This window comes from Osmerus eperlanus, chromosome 9, assembly GCF_963692335.1.
Source record: "Osmerus eperlanus chromosome 9, fOsmEpe2.1, whole genome shotgun sequence".
Classification (NCBI taxonomy): domain Eukaryota; kingdom Metazoa; phylum Chordata; class Actinopteri; order Osmeriformes; family Osmeridae; genus Osmerus; species Osmerus eperlanus.
This window is the reverse complement of record NC_085026.1, coordinates 3,401,156-3,426,059: the sequence shown is the minus strand read 5'-3', so window position 1 is coordinate 3,426,059 and position 24,904 is coordinate 3,401,156. Positions and strand designations below refer to the sequence as shown.

The 24,904-nt window shown below is 41.6% G+C and overlaps 1 protein-coding gene across 3 annotated transcripts in view; it reads left to right on the top strand.

The window, feature by feature from the left end:
• LOC134027029 (nardilysin-like) overlaps positions 1–23,664 on the top strand; it is a 64,355-nt gene extending 40,691 nt beyond the window's left edge. For 2 of the 3 annotated variants that reach the window (XM_062470138.1, XM_062470139.1), the window contains exons 23-31: positions 21,590–21,621; positions 21,731–21,869; positions 22,025–22,072; positions 22,158–22,210; positions 22,283–22,366; positions 22,468–22,558; positions 22,647–22,763; positions 22,843–22,932; positions 23,000–23,664. In XM_062470138.1, coding sequence (XP_062326122.1) covers positions 21,590–21,621; positions 21,731–21,869; positions 22,025–22,072; positions 22,158–22,210; positions 22,283–22,366; positions 22,468–22,558; positions 22,647–22,763; positions 22,843–22,932; positions 23,000–23,236 — 891 coding nt within the window. In that variant the 3' untranslated portion in view covers positions 23,237–23,664. The remainder of the gene's footprint in view (positions 1–21,589; positions 21,622–21,730; positions 21,870–22,024; positions 22,073–22,157; positions 22,211–22,282; positions 22,367–22,467; positions 22,559–22,646; positions 22,764–22,842; positions 22,933–22,999) is intronic. The other variant, XR_009931409.1, reaches the window with a different exon arrangement.
• Positions 23,665–24,904: the final 1,240 nt, after the last annotated feature.

Below are 24,904 nucleotides of genomic sequence, written 5' to 3'. Positions count from 1 at the left end.
TGCAGCAGACTGCAAATACAATACGTAAAACTGGGGCACATGACAGGAAAGGGCACAACAGGCTTAACACATTTTTACAGAGGCTTTAAGATTACATAGTTGCCGAAATGTGTTTCGGATGTAGGTCTATATTTACGTTTTGTGCTTGTAGCGCAACCAACATTTTAAGAGCCCCATGAAGTGTTGAATCCACTCTTTCTACTTCTTATAAATTATGTTCAAGTCAATATTTATATTTTTGAGCTCTACAAATGAACTCCAAGTCATCTGCTGAGTTCACTTAATGTCTACACTCAGTCTCCACACAGGGTTTTTTAGCATTTAGGCCTACATGCATTGTCATTGTGTTAATGCTCTTTTGTTGTCATACGTAGGCTACAGCCTTATATATTGTAGGTGACTGTTACTGTCAACAAATGAGTTGTTCAGTAACCTATATATATATATATTTTTTGCTTTGGTATTGAAAATGGTATTGTGGGAGCCCAATTCAGAAGGTATTCAAGGAGGCACAAGTATTCTTTTGAATCAAATACAACTGTTTAATTAAAGCTTAAAGCATGGTTTAAAACACTGCCCCCACCTAATTTTGTGTAGAAAAACATCCCGTTATCGCATGTTTGTTCCATTTGGCAGTGTTTGGTTACTTATTTGGGCTGGGTGCGTGTTGTTTGTTCCCTTTGCCAGTGTTCCGTCTCCTTATTCTGGCATGAGTGGTGGGTGCAAGCTCCTCATCCCCTCCGATATCGGACGGGAAACATGTGTATGGTCGCTTATTGCTCCTTACCAAATATAAGTGGCCAGGGCGTGGCCTAAAGTCTAAAGGTTTGCTCCCGTTGTAAGCCAATGTTCCCTTGTTAAGTATACGTCAGCTATTGTGTCCCCTCTTGGTTTTTGGGTTTATGTAAGGACAGTATTGAGTACCGTGAAATTTCACTGGTATTGGTACCGACTCCTGACATTTTGGTACTGTGACAACACTACCGACATGCATGGATATAATGGATATTACGGATATAATATAGCAAAAACAAACATTGCTATGCCTGGTACACAACTGTAACAACAGCTGGGAAAGGAAAACCAATTTCAGTCAAGACAAATCACGTATTAGATTTGAGCATTTATTGTTACATGGCAATAGAGATATAATCCCCCTGTTGGAGAGAACATACAGACAGCATGGGGGAGAAGGGGATGGTGGAGGGCGGCAGCAGTACTGATCATACAACAACCGGGGTGAGTGTGTGCGTATCCGCGCGTCTTTTAAAGAAGCCTTATCGGACATGGCCCAATGAATATGCACTGCTAACGTGGGTGTAGTAGTAGGCGGAGGAAAGGAAGATGGAGTAAGACGCCTTACGTCCCGAATAAATGAATGACGCGCGCTGCCCGATTGCCCTGCCTGAACTAGCTGCGCTTATGTAGGGACATTTGGACAAACTGTTGTTGAGCCCAGGTGCGGACAAAGAGAACAGTCAGTCAAGCAGGAGGATTAAGTCAAATAGCATTTACTGAGGCAAAGTTTCAGGCAGTATATCCAAAATTTCAAATCCAAGAAGGGAATCAAGTATAGCTGTAAGGAACAATGAAGGGGCCAAGCAGTCCAGAGCAGGAGAGAGCCTCCATGGCACTTGTTCTACAACCAAGTCACAATAACCTGTTATTCTTATGCAACAGACCAAGTTTGGTTTAAATATCTATTTGCGTAATAGTGAGTGTTTAAAGTGATGGTTATGTAGTATTTTATGATGGATTGAATGTGTTTTAATACCTGTCTACAAACAAATTTCCCCTAGTGGGATCAATAAAATTGACTGACTGACTGATTTTCTGGTATAGCACCCCATGCGGCTGATTAATGCCAAACTGAATTGGCTGTACCGGACTAATGGTTGAAAGATATATATATATATCAATATGATCACTTGTGTGATGCTCAGTCTGAAGATCATCTGTGCCAATTTTGGCAAAGATTGACAAAGGTTTGTGACCTGTAAATAATTTTTAAGCTTTTCGTTAAAATGAGGAAATAACATATTCGATAAAGTCCGAAAATATATATAACCGTAAACAGTCTTGGACTATGTTGAACTTCTTTTGATCCATACGGTTCACGTGTCAAGTATTGAGAGATCCTTAGGGGTGGGAAAATAAATAATAACTAGAGAGGGTACAATTTCTGGGGAAATTGTAGGGTGTGCTTGCTTGCGTCGGTTGCAGTGGGGTGCGTTTTTTAATGACATTTTTACAACTGATATTTCAGTATTTATATAAAAATGCATACTTATTATTTATAAAGATTACATAGATTTAAAAGCATATTTTTTTTGCTGCTCATTTACAACTCAGAATACTAAGTGAAGTGTAGAATGAAATAGTTGTCTTCTAATTTCCCAAGAGGAAATGGTGATCAGAAGCCTCATAGTTGAATCAAAACGAATACATTTGACAGACCGGTGTAAAAATTGACTTAATCTCTATGACTTAAACGTCCTTTCAAGTTTTTCCCTTCTCGTGATATTTTCAGGAATTTAGCCTACTCATATTGCACTCATTCATTAATAAAGAACCCCCTTTGAAGATTATTCCAACAATGACGTTATCGGCAGTAGAGCTATCTCAGATGGAATCGCGATTTAAACAGCACCATCTGCTAACTGAAAATATGCCCCCAAAAACGTAAATAAGCTTGACATTTATTTAGTGGAAAATCGCTCATTCATAAAAAGCTCACTGGTAGCGATCATTGTCAGTAACAACGCAAAATGCGATATAGCCCTGTGTGGAGAAGCTGCCCCTGTACATTGTACTACTACAGTACAGTAGCCTACTAGACTACTGCTGTGTTCGTCTTGGTAGCGATTGCGTTGGTTGAATTTGATTTAACGTTCCGTTGTACGGTTTAGGCTGAAATTAATTATTTTCATGAACAGATTGACAAAGTTTAGGCTGTGGCAATGACGTTTAGGTTATGAGTCAGATAGACTTTTGATTTAAGTAAGGGGAGTGTCGAACATGTTCTGTCTCCGTTTGACTTCCTAAACAGCTGTGTAGATGTTTTGTAGTGTGTCTCGCGTAGGCTACAGCGTTGCAGTGAGCAACACTGGTTTGAAACCACACAGTTAATGATAATTTCACCAACAAATCGTTTACTTGTAATGTAATGTCATAATAAATCCTACAACGAAAATGTATTTGTTAGGAATCTTTATTTTAACGATTGAAAACAGATGCATCATAGACCGCTGTAGTATGTGTTGCCCGGGCAACAGAGGCTAATGTCATGATGCTAATGCTTCAGTGAAATAGTAGTACATCTACTGTTTCCGAAAGTAGATGTACTTCCTTAATAATATCATCTTATATTGTACATTATACTTCACAATCGTGTTTCATATCACAAAGTAAAATAAGTAAATACTAGTGTAAAATAAGTAAATACTAGTAGTTATCACCCTGGCCGCTTGTGGCGTTTCTGCAGCTGCGTTGCAGTAAAGCAGTTAGCCTAGCTATCTCCCAGAAGTTAACAAGCTGCTAAACTAATGTTCTGCTAGAGGTAGTCACGCAAGTTTTCGTGATGTTAGTGATGTAAGTAGCGTCATTGACCGTGGCTAGCAAGTTAGCCACCGTTAGCTTCACTTTTCGCCACAAAAACTTAATTTCTACTTAAACCGTGCAACGGAACGTAAATAAAAATACAAGCAACTCAATCGCTACCAAGACTAAACTTTTGACACCTAGGTTGTCTATGTAGTCCAAATATTGACAAAGGCTTAGGGGTATGAAGAGAAACGATAATAAATATAGCTGCAAGCAACAATGGCGGATTCCTCCTTCAAAATGTAAAATTGACATAATAGATAGTTACACTGGGATTAACCAGAAGACTTGAAACTGTCATTTCTGTCATAATAATAATAAAAAAGTTTATGCCTGGATTAAAACCCACCACCCTTCGCACATCAGCACTGCGTCTCATCCTACTAAGCCATTTGCAGACTTGATTGTACAGTTTTTGTATCAGGAAATAAGACATTTCTCCAATGGCAAGCATTGTCAGATTTGGTTAAAGTTCAAACAGCTGTAATTTAGTCCTATTTGAATATGGGACATAAAAATGGGACAACGGGATGACTGGGTTGCTGCTGTAAAGAATAGCTTACTCGTAGTGCTTTAACCCATTAAGGAGTAGCGTCACACATATGTGATCGTTCGAAAGCAGGCCCCACAGAGTACTGTCACACGTGTGATTCTGAACATTCCAACCGACTATTTTCCGATAGACAAAAACTATATGACAAACGCTATAGTATGGCTTCAAAATTTACAATTAGGAGGCTAACAAGTAACACTAGCAGGTAGTAGCATTGCTACGAGTATTATGCTAGGTTGCTAGGTAACGGAAGCTAACTAAAACTAGCTAGCTTCTGTTTTGGAAAAATAACTCACTCTGGTGGAAGCGTCGGTAATATTTAGAACTCACTCCTTAAAAGGTTAATAAGGTTGTTTGGGGTGCCATAACTTGTCATGGAAGGGAATTTAAAATCATGCCTAGCATCAGTGGCGATTTGTCCTGGCTTAGGTTACTGAAATTAATTTGTGCAACAGACAAGGGATCCACCTGAACAATCAATATACCTCATTAAAGCTAACTCGGTTGTGAATCTGACACTACCATGCATAGACTCCAAGTAGCTAGCTACTGTGGTAAACCTGTCTTGTTTTGCAGTGGCTCAAACAGCTGTCATTAAGTAATATTTTCACATATCAAGGTGAAACTTTGCAGGGTACTTCAGGGGGGTGTCAACTTAAAGCCTATTAGGTTTGAAAAACCATCATTCAAAATGGCATTTGATTTAGTGACACAAACATATTGAGGCATTGTGGACATAAATACACCCCTTTCAGCCATTTTGTATTTGATTCAACTGTCTTAAGTAACGTTTTTAAATACATCAATGACACATATCTGTACAAAATTCCAAGTCCATTTGATCTTTGGTTCAAGAGAAGAGGAATTTTGAAGGTTTTCCCAAATTATCACTGTACAGGAAAATCCATCATGGTGGACCTTATGGGTCCTGGAGGCTTTTTTGTTCCTCATGTTAAATGAGGCATGCACACCAAGTTTCAAAAGAATTGGAGCAATGGGGTGGAAATGCCATCACTCTGAAAAGTGGACATTTGGGCGTGGCCTGTGGTGCCCCCTATGGTCTGATGTGGGACAGTCTGTGTTTGGGTGGTATTTGTGGCATGTTGTATCAATATGCCAAATTTCAAAACTTTTTACCAATGTGTTCATGAGATAAATTACAAGAATAATAATAAATATAGCTGCAAGCAGCGATGCGGGTTCCTCCGCAAAATGGCAAAATATTATAAACATTTACATTGTCGAAGATCGAGAGTTGCACAACAAGAGAGCAAAACTACTTCATGTTTGGCCAACAACAGGCTGAATGGGGATTTGAACTCATGAGCATAAGGTTACAAGTCAGTCTCTCTATCCTCTCTGCTACACACAAACTGTTGAGATTGTAGGAATAGAAAGGGCAGAGTATTAGCTTTGCTCAGCTTTGGGACAAAGGTTAAGAAACGGTTGACATTTCAAGGTGAAATTGCATGAAATTGTGCATGGTATTTCAGAATGATGTCATCCTGTTTAGCTAAACAGATAATCAAAATTATGACATGCCAAAAGATAATGGCTGGATTCCAACCTACTACCTTATACTTTACAGGTCACCATCCCAGCCCATTGAGCTATTCTCAGTGTTGAATATTGTCATGTTCAGTTACTATATAAAAAAGTAAGCTGTTTCTCCTGTGGTAAGCGTTGTTAGATTAAGCCAACGTTGAAACTGCTCTAATTCAATAATATTTTGACATACCAAGGTGAAATTGTTTGTGGTACTTCAGAATGATGTCATCCTGTTGAACTGAACAGATAATCAAAATTATGACAGGCCAAAAGACTATGGCTGGATTCCAACCTACGACCTTATACTTTAAAGGTCACCATCTCAGCCCATTGAGCTATTCTCAGTGTTGAATACTGTCATGTTCAGTTACTGTATAAAAAAGTAAGCTGTTTCTCCTGTGGTAAGCGTTGTTAGATTCCTAAGATTCCTGCCTAAGTTGAAACTGCTTGTACATTTCCTATAAAAACGGGACAACGGGATGACTGGGTTGCTGCTGTAAAGAATAACTTTCTCATCGTTTTTTTAAACAGGTTGTTTGGAGTGCCATAACTTGTTATGGAAGGGAATTTTAAATCATGCCTAGCATCAGTGGGAATGTGTCCTGACTTAGGTTACTGAAATGAATTTGTGCAACAGGCAAGGGATCCACCTGAACAATCAATTTACTTCATTAGAGATAACCATTAGAGTTATCTCTACCATGCGTAGACTATAAGTAGGTGATGAACCTGGCTTGTTTTTCAGTGGTTTACACAGTCTCGCTAAACAGATGATCAGAGTGTTGTGATGGGCTCAAATAAACACGCATTGCTATGTTTTTACAACTGGAGGATTGATCGGAAGACTAGAAACCATTTTGTCAGAATAAAAAATTAAAAACTATGCCTCTGACTGATTTTGAACCTACAACCCTTTGCTTACCAGCAAAACATCTCAGCCAATTGAGCCATTCCCAGACATGGATTACACAAAACTGGATAATAAAAAAAGCTGTTTCTCCAATGGCGAGCATTGTCAGATTTGGTCGAAGTTCAAACAGCTGTATCATATTTCGACATATCAAGGTGAAACTTTGCATGGTACTTCAGGGGCATGTCACCTTAAAGCCTATAACGTTTGAACCATCCTTCAAAAATACATTTGATTTAGTGACACAAACATATTGAGGCAATGTGTACATTTACATAAATACACCCCTTTCAGCCATTTTGTATTTGATTCAATTGTATTAAGTAACATTTTTAAATACGTCAATTGTGGCTGCCTCGCGCTTTACAGGCTGTCTAATGCCCACCCGTATTTAGAAACGAGCTCATCCGTGACTGTATAGGGCAGACAAGAAACAGAGATAGAGATACTAGGACGCGCTAACAACCGCATCTCTCTCTCTGCCCCGCATCCCGGTAGCACGCAGCCTGACATGAGCCCTTTGGCCGTTTGGTTCCACTGTTATTCATGGCTGTGTGTTACTGTATAACGGGGTGGAACGTTAAACTATAAGAAAAACAAGGACCTTGTTTTACAGGTGAGGGAAGAGTTCGTGTGGTTGTTGGTTCCAACGTAATGGCATACCTGTTAGCGTAGGTGGTTTGGAATGACGTCATGATGATGCCATGGCAACTTCCTCCTGGACCTTGTGATGGGAATGTTCTTGGCTTTTGGCTTCACATCTGTTTGATTTCCGACCGATGGAAAAGTCAGTTTGCTGTCGGTTGTTCCATTGACTGTGTGTCCAGCAGCTCTGCTTGTGTGTTCCCTGGGACAGGGTTCCCTGTCAGGAGCTGGTGGGGTTAAGCCGTCCTCTATGCTCATGTCACCTGTCACCTCCATGTCACCCATCATCTCCATGTCACCTCCATGTCTACAGGCCTTATTGGTAGTCAGACCTCAGTGTTGGCGGTGAAGGTGTGCGTGCGTACAGACTGTATGTGCGTGTATCTGACAGTGTGAGACAAGCAGCGCACGGGCGTACGATTACAGGCATGTGTGGGCATGTGGGCGTCTTTGTGTGTGCATGTGATCCATGTAGGAAACAGGCTGTGATGTGTGTGTGTGATGTGTGTGTAATTATTGCCAGGCTTTGCTGAGCCGTGTATGGCTGTACGTCCATCCTGACCCGCTGTCTTGTTCTGTCTGAAAGGACCGTTCACTCAGAGAGAGAGAGGGAAAGACTGAAAGAGAGAAAGGACTCGAGAGAGAGGGAGAGACTGAAAGAGAGAAAGGACGAGAGAGAGAGAGAGAGAGAGAGGGACCGAGGAGGAACAGAGACACCCTCCCCTAATGCACCCATTAGAGCTTGAGCTGCTCTCCAGTCCAGATACATATCTGTACAAAATCTCGAGTCATTTAGAGATTTGGTTCAAGAGAAGAGGAATTTTTAAGGTTTTCCAAAATTATCACTGTACAGGAAAATCCATCATGGCGGACCTTATGGGTCCTTGAGGCTTTTTTGTTCTTCATGAGAAATGAGGCATGCACACCACGATTCAGAAGAATTGGAGCAATGGGGTGGGAATGCCATCACTTTGACAATTTGACTTTTGGGCGTGGCCTGTGGCGCCCCCTATGGTCTGATGTGGCCCATATTTGGTGTGGGGGTACCCACTTGGATGTAGTATCAATGTGCCAAATTAGAAAATTTATGACCAGGGACTTTTTGAAATATTGAGGCGCAAGGAGAAGAAAAATAATAAGAATAAGAATACCAATAATACCAATAGGTTCCCTCCTAACGGAGGAACCCTAATAATAAGAATACTAACAAAAACAATAGGTTCCCTACCGCCGGAGGAACCCTAATACCCTCCTGACGGAGGAATCCTAATAATATATATGTGAGAGAGAGAACAAAGGTTGTGCCCTTGCCAAAGGCAAAGCACACCCAATAACTAGAAGGTGCATTTCCTGCAGAAAATGCGTTGGAATGCTGAAAGCTGAAATCCATTTTTAAAAATTGCTGAAAATACAGAAATTAGAAAATACCCGCAAGCTGAAATTAAGTTTAAAAAAATTTGAGTCACACAAAAGAGTGTGGAAGCTGAACTGCATCATCTAACAAAAGAGCTTAAATGCAACGCGGGAGAAGCTGAAAGCTGAACTGTTAAACTGTAGAAGTAAAATATTCGTTTTAGTAGCTACAATTATAGTTGGGATAGTAATAGCAGGAGCAGATACAGTAGTATCAGTGGCGTAGTAGAATAAAACAGTTCCATTAGCAATAGTAGTAAAAGAGATAGCAGCATCTGCAGAATTAGTAGTTGTAGTAGTGGCATAAGATGATGCAGTAGTAGTAGCAGCACAAGTAGTATCAGTAGTGATAGTAGTACTGCTCTTAGTCTTCTAATGAGACGATTTGATTGAATAGCTCCGTCTTGTGACTCCACTAATCAGCTATTACCAATCATCTTTGTTAGAGACTGAGCGGCGTGTCTGTGTGGTTGCCACAGTGATGTGCGGTCAGAAATACGACTCTACCGGCAGTTTCAAAAACTTGTACCTTCTGCTTTCTCTGAGAAATTTGGTGCGCATCTTTATCGAGCTGGGCCAGTTGCATAAACTTAGTTTAAGACTAGTCTTAGCCGTAGATTGTCTTAAATGGTCAGGTTAGACTACTCTAACTAAGCCTGTCTGTTGCATAAATAGTAAGACTGACTTAATTTAGCCCCCTGGCTAAATCTTGTGGTAAGGGCTGAGTTGCTATGCCAACGATCTGTTAGTAGGCTAGGTCATTATCTTAGCATAATATATTACGAAAGGAAATAAGTGTGTTATTTGTAACTGCAGAAAATGTTGACTGGGTTCTGCTTTTTTTTGTCATTTTATTGAACGAGTGAGTAGATGACAACATAACTCACTTTATTGACGCTAGCACCAGCCGGCATCTGCGTTGGAGTTGTTGATAAATGGAAGTAGCGTTGGGGTTAAATTAAGAAGATTAAAAACGCATAAACTATTTGTTAATAAGACAACTTTTTCAATATTGTATTCCTCCAACAGATATACTGTAGGTTTTCATCAGGTTTAAATGTATCAATCTTTCACCGTTAAGTGTCGCTGTTTTGTCCGCCATCTTTTCTTTTTTCGCAAAGTGTCTTATTTTACCCATAATGCAAAGCACAACAGGCTATCGAAGTCAGTCTTACTGATAATAAAGCTTTATGCAACAGGTAAATTGAAGTGTCTATGGCAAGTCAGACTTAAAATTGCATTTAAGTTTAAGACTAGGTCTATTTTTATGCAACTGGCCCCTGGGCAGAGAGAACTACATAAATGTACGTAGAATCCACACCTCAACCAAGTTAACCTAGACGCAAAACTACACGTCCAATCCAAAACATAAGGATATTTTCCGAGACCCAAGACTCTGCCGAAACCATAGATGTCCTTTATATGTCTGTGCGGTCAGAAATACGACTCTAACGGCAGTTTCAAAAAGTGTACTTTCTGCTTTCTCTGAGAAGTGTGTCACCAGATTTGCATTGGTCTCTATGGGGCGAGAGTTGGACTTTGTCTCATTCTCGTGGGGCTCTGAACAAATGTGTAAGTCTGTTGGATTCCACAGACAACTGTCTACGACCAGCACAACATGTCCTATCTATTGATCCAAAAATGAAGCATGAAGAGTGAAAATTGTGGCAATGCCGGCAAACTATAAATATTTTTTTAACCAGATTCCGAAGATCCTCTCTGGTGGCTCTAGCTGAAAGATTGAGGAAGAAGAAAGATTTGAAAGTTGAAGAAGTTTAAGAGGATTAGAAAAAAAACTCAATTGGAAAGCCATGTAAAAAATATTATGAATATTGATTTATATTAGCATAAGAGGTAGAAAGCTGAAAAGTCATAGCAGTCATAGCCCGAAACCCCAGAAATGTTTGACAGCTGAACGGTTTTAATAGCTGAAGCAGCATTCCAACAATAATAATAATATATATGAGAGAGAACAATGGTTGTGCTCTAGTGATGTGTCGTTTGTGAACGATTCAGGAGTAACGAGTCCTCTCAAAGAGTGATTCGTTCTTTTTCTTGTGGCTACGCATCGGGACTGTTGCATAGGCTTGTCCAAGTAAACAGAAATGATTCGTTCATTTCCCGACTCGGTCTTCGGGTATGAGTCTTTGGATCATTTTTCACATGACCTGCATAGGCTCTGTACTGGTAGCTATAAGAAACAAACGATTCGTTCATTTCCCGACTCTGTTTTTCTACGAGTCTTTGGATCCTTTTTTCACGTGACCCGCATTGTATTTTTTAGTAGAGGATCCGAACTTCCCATCACTATTGTGCTTGCCGAAAGCTTTATCACACCCAATACATTTCTGGGGAAATTATGAGGTGTGCTTGCGGCTGCTGCAGCAGTTTTTTCAATTATATAACCTCCAAACCTGTTGTTTGAACTAAGATCAAACACAATATTTTGAGATAGACTAGTTTTCAAGGGTGTACTTACATTTTACAACTGATATACTGTGTTTCCTCCATGTTGATTTTGCTGCCACGGTATCAGGAATATTTCTGTATCTGATATGTCTGTATTTTTTAAGTAAGTATGCATATTTACTATTGAGGATTGCATAGATTAAAAAGCATACAATATACACTTGTTGATGGTTATTTACACTTCGAAATACAAAGAGTGAAAGTGTAGAATGGAACACGGTTCTCTTATTTTTCTTAGTGCAAGAGGTAATGCTGATGTGGCAGCCTCACATAGTTAAAACAGTTGCATCAAAACTAAGAAAAAAGGGGCTAATCCTGTGTAAAAATTGTCCTAACTATATCATGACTTAATCTTCCCCTTTGACTGATTTTTAAGCATTTACTCATTGCATTCCATTAAAGAAACCCCATTAGAACAAGTTTATTCAAACAACATAGTCACTCTGGCAGAATCTTAGCTGGGATTGCAATTCAAAGAGTACCATCTGAAAATATGCCCCAAAAAACATAAATAATTGTAAAATGTATTTTTGGAAAACTGTCTAAGATAAGTTTTCTGGAAATATGGTTTGACACATTTCCAATTGAATTGTTGCCTAGCAAGTAATTAAGAATGGTTTGTTCATACCTAGACTAGGTAGCGAGAAGGAAACTTGACGTGCTCACTTTCTGTTGCTATCACCTTGTATGGGTCGTTGTTTGGATATTGGATGGCATCGATTGCTCTCCAGGGGCCTGTACTACGAATCAAGATCAACATGTTCTGGATCACTTTCAGTTACCCGGCTACGCAAAGCGTAACAATCGCAATCACGATAAGTGGTATCACGACGGCGGTTATCAACTCTCTAACTCAACCCAGATCTTTCCAATCTAGAGACGTGCGCGTTCACATAAAGGGGCGGTGTTGGCACCGTATGTCCAATCGCAAACATGGACAAAACAAGAGCCGCACATTTCACGCAGGAGGAGCCGACAATAATCTTCCAAACTTTGTCTACTCCTCCTGCCTGAAATATTGTAATACAAACATCAGGAATACAGACATATAATACAGACAAAAATCAACAAAGTCGCTGCTGCCATGCTGGCAGAAAATAGCAGACGCTGTAAATGCGTAAGGTACATGACTTGATATCTTGTGCCGCAGGCCATAATTACACGTGTGCATTCCATAACGTTAAACTTGTGTTGCTGTATTATTTTAGTTGCAACCCTGGCAGTGGCAAACGATCGTGGGAGAAATCAAAAATAAATATAAAACCATAATTCAAAACGGTAAGTAGCAGTAGGCAATACTTGCACATATTTTAAGGCCAACAAGTACAAGGCTGAATTGCCTGAGTCAGTCCCTTTTGTAGGATATTGGTATAGCTACAAAGAGCCTATAGAACAATGAAATTGCCTGCAGCCAACAGGAAGAAAAATAAGGCAAAGAAAACTGAGGGGGCCCTCCTCCACAGGACTTCACTCCTGCTGAGGAGCTGGCCCTCTCCAGCTATCAGGGTCGCCCCATGATGGAAGGAGTGGAAGGGGGCATTTCTTCAAACCCTGGTGGCAGCAGCTCGGAAACCCAAGCATATGTATGTTTCAAGTAATCTATGTGACCATGTTCATTCAACAATTATTTATGAATATTGTAGGAGTGAAATGTATTACTGTTCTCTGCAGTGACAGGAAATACAGTGTTGTTGCTGCCACCACCCACTGTTGTCCCACTGTGCCATACAGAGGTAACAGTGAAACTAATAGTCATACGCCAGTATGTATGCCATATGTGGTTGCTAAATATTGATCAAATATGCCATTTACTTTCTCAAGTGGATGTCCTAGATGATCAGAAAACTGTGTCTGCCAGCTCAGAGAGCATTTTGGGGGTACACTTTTGAGTTTTATTTACCACTTGCAACACAGATGGTGAGAGTGTGTGAACGTGTGGCTGTGATTGAAGTGTCTGTAATGACTTGCTAATGGTGGTGGTCTGAACACAAGTCCTTACAGTGCTCATTTCAAATATGACTCAATTGATTAAATTGCTATGGTGTTAAGCTCAGCAGGAAGAGGAACGTCTTCCTCCCCCTGAGCCTAGGGCCTCCACTTCAAGGCCAAGACAAAGACACAAATTATAAGCAATGAACCTTGAAACACAGTAGTCAAATGGACACCTTCAACTTTCTCCAAGTGTGCCTTGCAAAGGGACAATGTTCTTTATTTGTTTCAGTTTGGAGCAGACAATGTGAGGGCCCTGTATAAAAGAACCCTGGAGCTCGATATAGAGTATAAGAGGCTCGATATAGAGTATAAGAGGCTCAAAATAGAGTATAAGAGGCTCGATATAGAGTATAAGAGGCTCGATATAGAGTATAAGAGGCTTTTAATAAAAAAAAACAAGGCTGGCTTTTCTGTGTTCCTAGGGAAGGGAGAACACATAAGGATGTATTTGTTAAACTTTTTTCTACGTTTTGGTCTTTTATACCTTTTTGTGGTTTTTGTTTTGTATTTTGAGTCTTTTGTGGGGGTTTTCACCATTTCTTTCTTGGAAATAATTAGAGAAAGGCGCAAAGCAACCCAAGGACAACATAATGTGTTAAGGGGAGACACCCCAGTGAATAGGGATAACATATCAACATGAAACCTCCCCTGTTGATAACTAATATTAGGTCAAATATTGTTTTCATTACTAGTTACCTGTAAGTGTATGTTTAAATGAGCAAATTATGCATTAAGTTGTAAAATATGATATAATGTGCATACATTTCCAGAATGGAAATCAGAACATTGCATGAAGACAGAATGAAAATCCTTGTTTCATTTTGTCAACATATTACAGTCCAAAGTTTTTACAAAGGGCACTTTGGATATCTCTTTTTCATCACTCCATTAATCAGAATATGGTGGCAACAGCCATTGAAGAAAATCCTTTTCAAATTGCTCGGCAGACCGTGTTCTTGCTCAAGTTCTCCGCATCACCCAAACTATAAAAGTATGTAGCGAAATAACGAAACGGTATATATAGTCTGTGGGACTGTGAGCGCACGGCTTCGATGTGTCGCATTGGCAACATACGGCTCAATAAGCTGGCAAAGATACGTAATTTCCTCTGCTGAGAATCTATATCTTTCATAAAGATACTCATGAGGGAATGCGAAAGGGTTTTGTCGGTCTCTAAATGTTCTGGCTCTTCTGAGCGCACCTCTCACTATCCGCGCACCAAGCTCCACAGGATCTTCTATGAACGGTGACGGCATTATCCTCAAGAATGAGTTAGTGGGCGGGGTTTTTATACCGGTTGATCTCTGATCTCCAACTTAACCTGCTCCCGACCAGGTTAGCCGTTCAGCATGTGTTACCATGGCGATCTACCCCGGTAACAAGTGATCCACCGTTGTAGTACAGAAAACCCTGGGTTGAACCTGAAGTTACCTCGCTAACGCCAAATCTTGATTCGTAGTACAGGCCACAGGACTTATAAATAATTTGATGCCCCTCTCGTGGTTTATTGCTTTAATAATATATCAGTCCCACCATGAATCTAGCTGAGCAACAGTGCAAAAACAGGGAGAACAAAGCTGACTTAAGTAATTGGTTAACTGGCTAGTAGCTTGTGGCTGTTTATCAGACAGCAGGCAAAATGTGCAATTTTGTTGACCTGGAGAAGATGTAGTTGTGCTTCGCTTATTCCTCCATATACCGTTTTGCTCCTAGCTTCAGACCTGACTCTCGGGTTAAGTACTAGTTTTACTAGAGCTAACTAGTGCTGTGTGGGATTGCTAGGCATTTCTTCAGCTGTCTTTTTGCAGTTTTAGTTAGCTAGCTTTCTACCGGAAGCTAAAAAGCTGTTGAACTAGTGTAGATAAACGCGCACAGGTTTGTGACGTTGTGATGTTAGTGAGGTTTGTGACTGTGGCTAGCTAGTTAGCTACTGTTAGCAGCACTTTTTGCACATAACTTTTAACATCTCCCAAACCGTGCAATGGAACCTTTGCGGAAGTACAAGCAACACATTCAGGATCAAGACAGACATTTTGACACTGTTCATGTCTACATACTGCAAAACGTTTGGGACTACCATATTTTTTGGAAAACAAGCCGCATTTTATATAACCCGCACCCCGCCAGAATGGGAGCTTTGTGTTTGTAAATCGGATTTTAACCTGCACTGAAATAAATGCTGCACTTGATACAGGAACAATGATAGAGCTACCAAGCAATGCACGAGTAGGCTATAGAGCTCCGGGAGTTGACGTCACGCAATCCCAGCATGCACCGGTCAACTATTACATACATATATACTTACACCCAGATTGTACATAGTTTAATTTGCTGCCTATTTCAATAAACGTTGATTTAATATTTACGTGTATGCATTTCGCAGACGCTTTTATCCAAAGCGACTTCCACGAGAGAGCTTTACAAAAGTGCATAGGTCACTGATCATAACAACGAGATAGCCCCAACATTGAGAGCAGCCAAAACATGAAGCATCCATTGTGAAAAACAAAATAAGTGCCAAAGGGAAGAACCATAATAAGCATGCAGTCAAACAAGTCACAATTAAACAACATGAAACTCAAAAAGTGCAAGAGTGTACCTGTAGAAAAACAATCAACAGTAAAATATTTCACAGCGAGTACAAGAATTTAAATCCGTTACAACTAACCAACAAGAGCAACAAGTCTCTCAATAAGAGTCATTGTGATCCTGGAGGAAACTAACATCAGGTCCAGCCAAGCATTCCTAAGTGCCATTGTACTCCCGGAACAAGTGCGTCTTGAGCCTTTTCTTGAAGGTGGGGAGACAGTCAGGGTCCCTGATGGAGGTGGGGAGTTAATTCCACCATTTGAGGGCCAGACAGGAGAAGAGCTTGTGTTGGGACCGGGCGCTCTTGAGCGGTGGGACCACCAGACGGTTGTCAGAAGAAGACCGTAGGTGGCGGGTGGGGGTGTAAGGCTGGAGGAGAGACTTGATGTAGTCGGACGCAGTCCCGTTCACCGCTCGGAAGGTCAGTACCAGAGTCTTGAATCTGATACGGGCCGTGATGGGAAGCAAGTGGAGGGAGATGAGGAGCGGGGTAACATGGGAGTGTCTGGGTAGAAGACTAGACGTGCCGCTGCGTTCTGAATCCTCTGGAGAGGGCGGGTTGTGCATGCTGGGAGACCGGCAAGCAGCGAGTTGCAGTAGTCCAACTTTGAGAGGACAAGTGCTTGGACTAGCAGCTGGGTGGAATGCTCAGACAGGTATCTCCTGATATTCTGGATGTTGTAGAGGGTGAATCTACACGACCGGGAGACCGCAGCAATGTGGGCTGTGAGGGAGAGCTCGTCATCCATGGTCACCCCGAGGTTCCTGGCAGAGGATGAAGGGGTCACCGTCACAGATCCCAGGGTGATTGAGAGATCGTGGGAGATGGAGGGTTTGGCCGGGATGATGAGGAGTTCTGTTTTGGCGAGGTTCAGCTGGAGGTGGTGCTTGGTCATCCAGATGGAGATGTCTGTGAGGCAGGCCTCGATCCTAGCTGAGATCCCCGGATCAGTCGGGGGGAACGACAGGTACAGCTGCGTGTCATCAGCGTAGCAGTGGTAGGAGAAGCCATGGGAGGTGATGATTGGTCCAAGCGAGGTGGTGTACAGGGAGAAGAGGAGGGGTCCAAGGACAGAGCCCTGTGGGACACCAGTGGAGAGCTGGCATGTGCCTGACACTTTGCCTCCCCAGGAGACCTGGTAGGATCTTCCCTACAGGTAGGATGAGATCCACTGAAGTGCAGTGCCAGTGATGCCCATCTCAGAAAGTCTGGCGACAGGATTTGATGGTTAACCGTATCAAACGCTGCAGAAAGGTCCAGCAGAATGATTACGGATTACTTCGAAGCCGCTCTGGCAGACTGGAGGGCAGTGGTGACTGACAGGAGGGCAGTGTCTGTGGAGTGGCCAGTCTTGAAGCCCGATTGGTTGGGGTCAAGCAGGTTGTTCTGAGAGAGAAAGTTTGACAGTTGGTTAGATACAGCGCGTTCAATTGTTTTAGAAAAGAAGGGTAGCAGTGATACCGGTCTGTAGTTCTGGAGGACGGCTGGGTTAAGGGAGGGTTTTTTGAGTAGAGGGCTAACTCTGGCCTGTTTGAAGGCAGAGGGGAAAGTGCCGGTAGTAAGAGAAGAGTTAAGGACATGGAGAAGAAAAGTTATGATGGAGGGAGAGATGGTTTGAAAGAGAGGGGAGGGGACTGGATCAAGGGGACAGGAGGTGGGGCGATGAGAGAGAATGAGGTCAGAGATCTCTGCCTCGGACAGGGGAGAGAAAAAGTTTAGATATTTAGTAGGGTCAGTCATAGAGGGTGAGTGGATAGGAATGGTGGGTTCAGGGAACCGACTGCTAATGTCAGCAACTTTATTCTCAAAGAAGGAGGAGAAGTGTCTGCTGTCAGGGTGGAGGGGGGGGAGGTGGGAGGTGGGTTAAGAAGGGTGGTTTGAGGCAGAGACATGTCCAGTTCCTCCACAAAGTCGACTAGCGGCCCTGGTGGGCGATAGAGGACAACTAAAAATTAGTGGTGGGCCGTTATCGGCGTTAACGAGCTGCGACTCTTATCGGCGATAAAAAAAATATTGGCCGGGTTTCCCAGATTCGTTAAGAAGCTCTTAACGCTAAGAGCTTCTTAGGAGCGTTCTTCATTGCCGTTAATCTATTCTCAAAGTTGGGTTGGGAGCTGGGTCTATACTACGCAAGCTATAATGACTTTCACCTTGATATTTTAGCGCGGATGTATACCTAGCCAAATTGCACTGTAGGGGGCGAGAACGAGTCTTCGAACCTGTGTGTATGCCTTGTGTATGAAATTATCACATCAAACGTGACTTGCTAACATGGATGCAGCTATGAAGCTGCCTGGTTTGCTTCAGGGAAAATGTATTTTTAAGAAGCCTCCCAAATGGAAACTTCGACAAGACTAAGGTTGTTTGCACCTTGTGCTATGCGGAATTAGTTTACTGTAGGAGTTCTTCCAGTCTCAAATACCACCTAAATGCAAAGCATCCCTTAGCTAATGCGGAAGATGCCGGGCCAAGCACTGATGTAGCGCAGGGGAAGAGTCGTCGTCAAACTACGATGTTTGAGTGCAACCGAGGAAAGCCCGTCAGCACAGCTCTATCAGCCAAGCTAACTAATCTAATAAACAGTTAATAAACACAAGTACATCTTATTGAACATAATTTATTTTCATCACCAATTATCATAGTAGAACAGCTTTCTCAAGCAGTTTGTGATGCATTTTGGAAACAGGAGATGAGCTCCTGGTCTAATGCGCCACCTGACTTGAGAAACCCGTTCTCAAAGACTTACTTTTAGTCATTATTTGGGTAGCACGCATATTCTGAATGCCTTCGGCAGAATTCAAATGAGCCATTTTAATCTCGATTAACGCCAAGATTACAGTGAGATTAATCTAGATTTAAAAAATTACTCTATGCCCACCACTACTAAAAATGCTTTGATAGGATCAATTAGCATCACATAATGGTGTTCAAATGATTTGGCAGTAACAGAGAGTGAGGTGGATGTCTATTTAATATGAGGGGAAAGAAGCAAACCTGTCCCACCACCTCGCCCGGTTGAGCGGGGTGAGTGAGAGAACGAGTGGTTGACGGAGAGAGCAGCTGGAGTTGCAGTGTTCTCTGGGCGGATCCATGTCTCTGTCAGCGCAAGGGCGTGCAGAGAAGTATTGAATGCAAACGCCGGGATGAAGTCTGCCTTGTTCACAGCAGACTGGCAGTTCCAGAGCCCTATAGAAAGAGAGAGGACAGGTGGAGAAGATCTGGATAGGTGGCTAAGATTAGAAGTGGAACGTATATACTTTGTGACATATCTACGTCTACGTCTGCGAGTGTTGTAATGAACGGGAAAGCTGAAGAAACACATGCTAGCTATGAATATGTTCTATGTGGATTAGAATACAAATAGGGTGATACTTATCAGAAGAGGTGATCCGGCCTCGTCGGCCATCCTCGGTGGACTCCCTGTCTTTGTTCGACCAAGTCTTCGTGCACCGAGGCTGCCAGACGAGGCTGCCTCTGCAGTGCTAGCCGCCTTAAATATAAGGAGCAGCTGACAATGGCCCTAATTATGTAAACAAAGCCAGGGTCTCACTCGGTGGCAAGTACCTTGAAACTCGATCTCTAGCTAGCTACCTATTGACCAATTTACATTTAGCAGACGTTCATATCCAGAGCGACTTACAGTAAGAACAGGGACATTCCCCCGAGACAAGTAGGGTGAAGTGCGTTGCCCAAGGACACAACGTAATTTTGCACGGCCGGGAATCGAACTGGCAACCTTCTGATTACTAGCCCGATTCCCTTAACGCTCAACCATCTGACTCCCTACCTTCCAATTTAGCAGCTATACCCTTACCCTCTGTCCTTGAGACAAAGTGTTTGCTAAACACAAATGAATGAAACAAACTCTGGTTACTTAAAGTCAAGATGGCAGTCATGAAGTACACTCAGTAAGACACTATTAGCTCTTTAACACGGTGGATAGCTGCTGTGCGCCGGGATGCCTGAACCATCAGGGAAAAGATAAAGGGAGAGTATTTTATAGGATTCCTAAGATCCAGAGAGAAGAACCCCATAATTCCTGACAACCACCCGTCGCTTCAACTGAGGATCATTCAGTCTCTTGGAATGACTTATCTGTAATAAATATGTAATGGCATTTTTGTGATGAAAAGTGCACTGATGTAATGTACGTTAGCCAATGTTAGTAGCTAACCGTTAACGAATGTTACAGACTAGCTAACGCTAGCTAGCTATACAAGTTATAAAACTGACTGCATTAACTTTACACATAGCAATTTGTAGCCGGTAGACTTCAAAGCTGAATATTCATCACTAATCCAGCTGATTGCGTCCATTTATATCCCTCCAGGCTTTTGTAGGCTTTCAAAGACTCTAGAGTAGGAGGAATGAAAGTTGTAAGGGAAGCCTTCCGTTTCACTCGTAAACGTCATAAAAATAACTCCGGGAGCATTATATGGATCACTAATGTTTAATCGATCAAGTTTTGCTTTATAGCTGCCTGTCTTTTGAATTAAAGTGCGCAGTGAACTCGGACAGGTTGAAATCCGCACTGGCGCAGTTCATTTTTGCCACTACTTTCCTGCCAAAATTACGACGTAAACAGTAAAGTCACGTGACTTCCGGAGCTCTATAGGCGATCTTACAGCATGCCGTAACACACTTCGGTTGTGGATAGTATGTCCATGCGTGGCAAAATCCATTGTTATGTCTACAACATTATTTTAGGTATAGTTTAAGTTTAGCTATCTTGCAAATCCTGAGGATAGCCTACCGAAGTTGAATTAGGCAATGTCGTTAGCGATGCTAGCCAGCGTTGGTTTGCTAGCTGTATATAAAATTTCACTGGATCTTGCACCTGTTTGATTTACTGAAATTATTATGAAATGTTATGTTCTACTAGCCATTTTCCTACTTTAGCAAGTCACTGTATTTCCAAGCCTTGATAGTGTAACTGAGACGACACAGTAAATAATTCCTCTTTCGATAAGCCCCTGTTCCAGTGTTGAGCATTAAATTAGCTGCACGGTCTGTAGAGATCTTGTTACGTCTGGACAAGCGGCTCCACGTCGACGCTCGGATTCACCAGCGTACTAGTGGCGGCGCTGTCCAGTGCTATTACGCACCATTGCGCACACCTGTGTTTCTATTGTTAACCTGTTTTTGATTATCGTTAGTAAAGTATATAACCTGGGTTTTTCTTTAACTTGGTTGTCGGTTATTATGCGTTACACTCTTCTGACGTACTAGTGTCAGAGTTTTTTGTTATCCGGAGTTATGTGCCTCCGTTGTTGTAAGATCCCTGGAGGGTTAAAAGAACCATCAAATCTGCACCTGCCTCCTCATTCCTGTAAATACCGTAACAGATCTTGGGACGAAGCCACTTTTGTGTTTTTAAACCGGGCTAAATGCCGCTTCGAAATCTAAGCCGTACAACCACAAGAAAACTGTAAAATCGGAGTACAAGCCGCGGTTTTATTTCCGAAAAATATGTTAGTTAGGTCCTTGCCGAGAGCAAGCATACCAAAAAATAATAAAACTAACAAAAACAATAGGTCCCTTTGCAGCCTTGCTGCTTGGCCCCTAATAATAATAATAGACCCCAGTAAGATCCAAAGGATCCACAGAATACAGAAAATGCAGGTCTTAAATACACATACAGATAGCCAACAGATGGAACACATCTGGAACCTGGAACCTTCCAGAATGAGAAGAGTTCCTAAGAATTGTGCCATCTATTGCCAGTGCAGGCAAGTGTGGACATTTAGTCATTTAGCAGACGCTCTTATCCAGAGCGACTTCACACATGGACACTTCACACATGCCTAAATAATGCCTTTATTATAATGCCTTGCATGTGCAAAACATTTTAGTTTTCTGTCTTCAGGAATCTGCCCAGTTCCTGCAGTATGTCACAGAGTAAGTATGAGTTATTATCTACTTTGTCCCTCACCCCTCTCTTTCTCTTCCTGCCATTTCAGTTGATAGATTTACCAACAATTAATATTTTCTCTCTTCTTCCTCACAGTAAACTACAGTTCACTAAGCTGACACAGGAGGTGCCAGTGATGTTCAGAGTGGTGGAACTGCCCCAGAAACACCATCTCTGTAAAGTCAAATCACTCCACAAGGGAGATGCCAACTCAGAGGTCACAGTATACTACCAGGTACACACACACTATGAATCTTCCCACTAGCTTGCCATTTGTACCTCTTCGTCCCAGGTACCCTTTCAGACCACCATTTGTTCCTTCCCTTCTTTGATGTTTTTTCGCTTTCTCTGTCTCGCTCTTTCTTCTGAGTGATTTCACCCTTTCTATAGTCTGGACTTAAGAACTTAAGAGAACACACTCTTATGGAGCTGCTGGTGGTGAGTACCAAAAACTCCTTTACCAATGATTTCCTGCAGGTCAGTCATCCTGTCTTCCCTGACCCCTGCTGTTGTTGTATTGTAGATGCATATGGAGGAGCCCTGCTTTGACTTCCTCAGAACCAAAGAGACCCTAGGGTGAGTTTCTTATAGCCTCTCTGTCTCACTCCCTCTCTATCTCTCTCTAACTCACCTCTCTCTCCTCTCCAGGTACCATGTCTACCCCACCTGCAGAAACACCTCTGGCATTCTGGGTTTCTCTGTCACTGTGGAAACACAGGCTAACAAGTTTAAGTGAGCCCCCAAGCGTAGTATCTAACACACTCTACCTGTACCATCCCGTTAACCAGCTCATCTTATACACATGTATGTACTCATTACACCTTCTCTCTCAGCACTGAGCTGGTGGAGCTGAAGATAGAAGAGTTTCTAGCTTCTTATGGGGAGAAGATTAATTCCTTGACAGATGGGGCATTCAACACACAGGTGTGCGTGTTTCTGTGTGATTGGTATTAGTTTGTGTTGTGCATACTGATCTCTAAACCTGTAACAATATGTGTGTCTCACCCCCAAGGTGACAGCGCTGGTCAAGCGGAAGGAGTGTGAGGACACACACCTGGGTGAGGAGGTGGACCGAAACTGGGCTGAGGTGGTCACTCAGCAGTATATCTTCGACAGGCTCAACAGAGAGGTGAGACTCACTCATGCCTACCGACCGGCCTTCCTTCTTTCTTTCTTTCTTTCTTTCTATCTATCCATTGTGTGTTTAGGTTGAGGCCCTGAAGCAGATGACCAGAGCAGAGCTGGTTTCCTGGTATCTGGAGCACCGTGGACACAACTGCAGGAAACTCAGCGTACATGTAAGTGTTTGTGTGTGTTTGTGTGTACTTGCATGTGTATGTTTTTTAACGTTGTCATGTTTATTAGGTGGTGGGATTTGGGACTGAGGAGAATGACTCCCTGGAGGATTGTCGGCAGATGGATGGGGATGAGGAAGAGGAGGATTGCAGGGTGGAGGATTGCTGTAACTCTTCCTATGGGGAGGTGTCCAAACTAACCTTACTCCCCACCTCGCCAAAGATGGCTGAAACTACAGCCATCATTGACATTCCTGCGTTCACCCATAGTCTGCCCCTCTTCCCCTACCACAAGATTCTACAATAAACAGTCCTCTCACTGACTGACTTGATGACTTTTTGAGCTTCCCTGGTTGCTTCACCTCTTATTTTAAAATAAACTTTTCTGTTCTTCTTTTGGGGTGTTGACTGGGAAATGGACTGAGTTTAAAATGACTTCTTACATGAGTGTTATTGAAGGTCTGCAGTGCACTGTTTAAACTAACAAAATCATGCTGTGATTTGAAACCATATGTAAAATAAACACAAAAGATGGAGGACTGAAAAACAAATTCGGTAACACTTTACATTAAGGTACACATATTCACCCTTTACTAGTTGCTTATTAGCATGCATATTAGTAGAAACTTGACACTTTATTAGTTATTAGTTACCACTTATTAATGACATATTATGCATGACCATATTCTACAACTACTAGGCCATTAACTTCAGGTTTTTCCTCACTAACCTCATAATTACTGGCCGTAATTATAATAATTATGAATACGGCCTTGAAGGACATTGTTAAACATGAATTAAGATCTTAAATGCTTTGCTCAGTATGGGCTTTATAAGGCGATGGTACCACAAGAATAGATATTATACCATAATAAGGCCTAATTGTAAATTGTATAATAAACACAAAATTACTATGTGTTTTATTAGTGTCCTAATAGCTCAAAAATAAGTATTCATAACTAAGAATTTGTTCCCCATTCTAAAGAGAGGTCTTGCTCATTACTATTGAACTAGTAGTTTTAAACATATAAACCCACATAGGTTCCCTATTCTAAAGTTACATCCTCTTCACACCTATTACATCTATTATAGCACATAACTAACCCCTAAGTGATGGGTTACATTTTAAAGATATTGAGGACTATTGCTAATCCCATTCTGTGATAAAAGAACAAAGTCAGTCCAAGTAGAAATATCTTCTTTATTAATCAACTACTTAAGTGATTGTTTAAGCATCTCTTTTATAAAAATAAAACACATTCAGCTGACATTTTCTTGGAGTATAAAGCTTAAAAGTATAAAAGTGTATAAAGCTTCAGAATCTATGAATAAATCATAAGTTTATTTATGTTTGTCATCGTGAGTTTCCTGATCAAGAAGAAACACAACAAGAATGTTGTCCCATCACTTCTATTGTTTCAGAATCTAGAGCCTACTTGTCTAGAATCTAGACAAGTAGGCTACTTTATCCTTTCTTCAGAGTGTAGTTTAAACAACTGTGCCAATGCTTTTATCTACCTCTCTTATGAGCTTGCACAGCCACAGTTGCAGGTGACCGTGTGTGATGTGGCTTCTTCCGTCTTCGGATGGAAACATCACTGTCTGAGGACTCACTGATGTTTGGAGAAGATGGGGAAATGTCACCTATATCCATGTTGCCATCTTCCTCACTGTCCTTTTCCACAGTAAATATTTTTGAGCTTTAATTAAATAGAGGACAGATGATATTTATGAAGTTATGAAGAGACACATCACTTGATTATTTTATCTTGCCATTGGATCTTGGCTTCTAGAAACTCCACTTTGGATATTGATCCTTAAAAAAACAAAAATACAGTTAGAGAGCAGATTAACCAACAAATTGTTGCTGTTTTGAGGTGAGAGATCCAAACTGTTAGCCGTATCAGCACAGTTGAGGTTTAGACGGGTGGTACTAGGGATGAAAAATGAGAATGGCGTTTTCAATTTAAGTAAG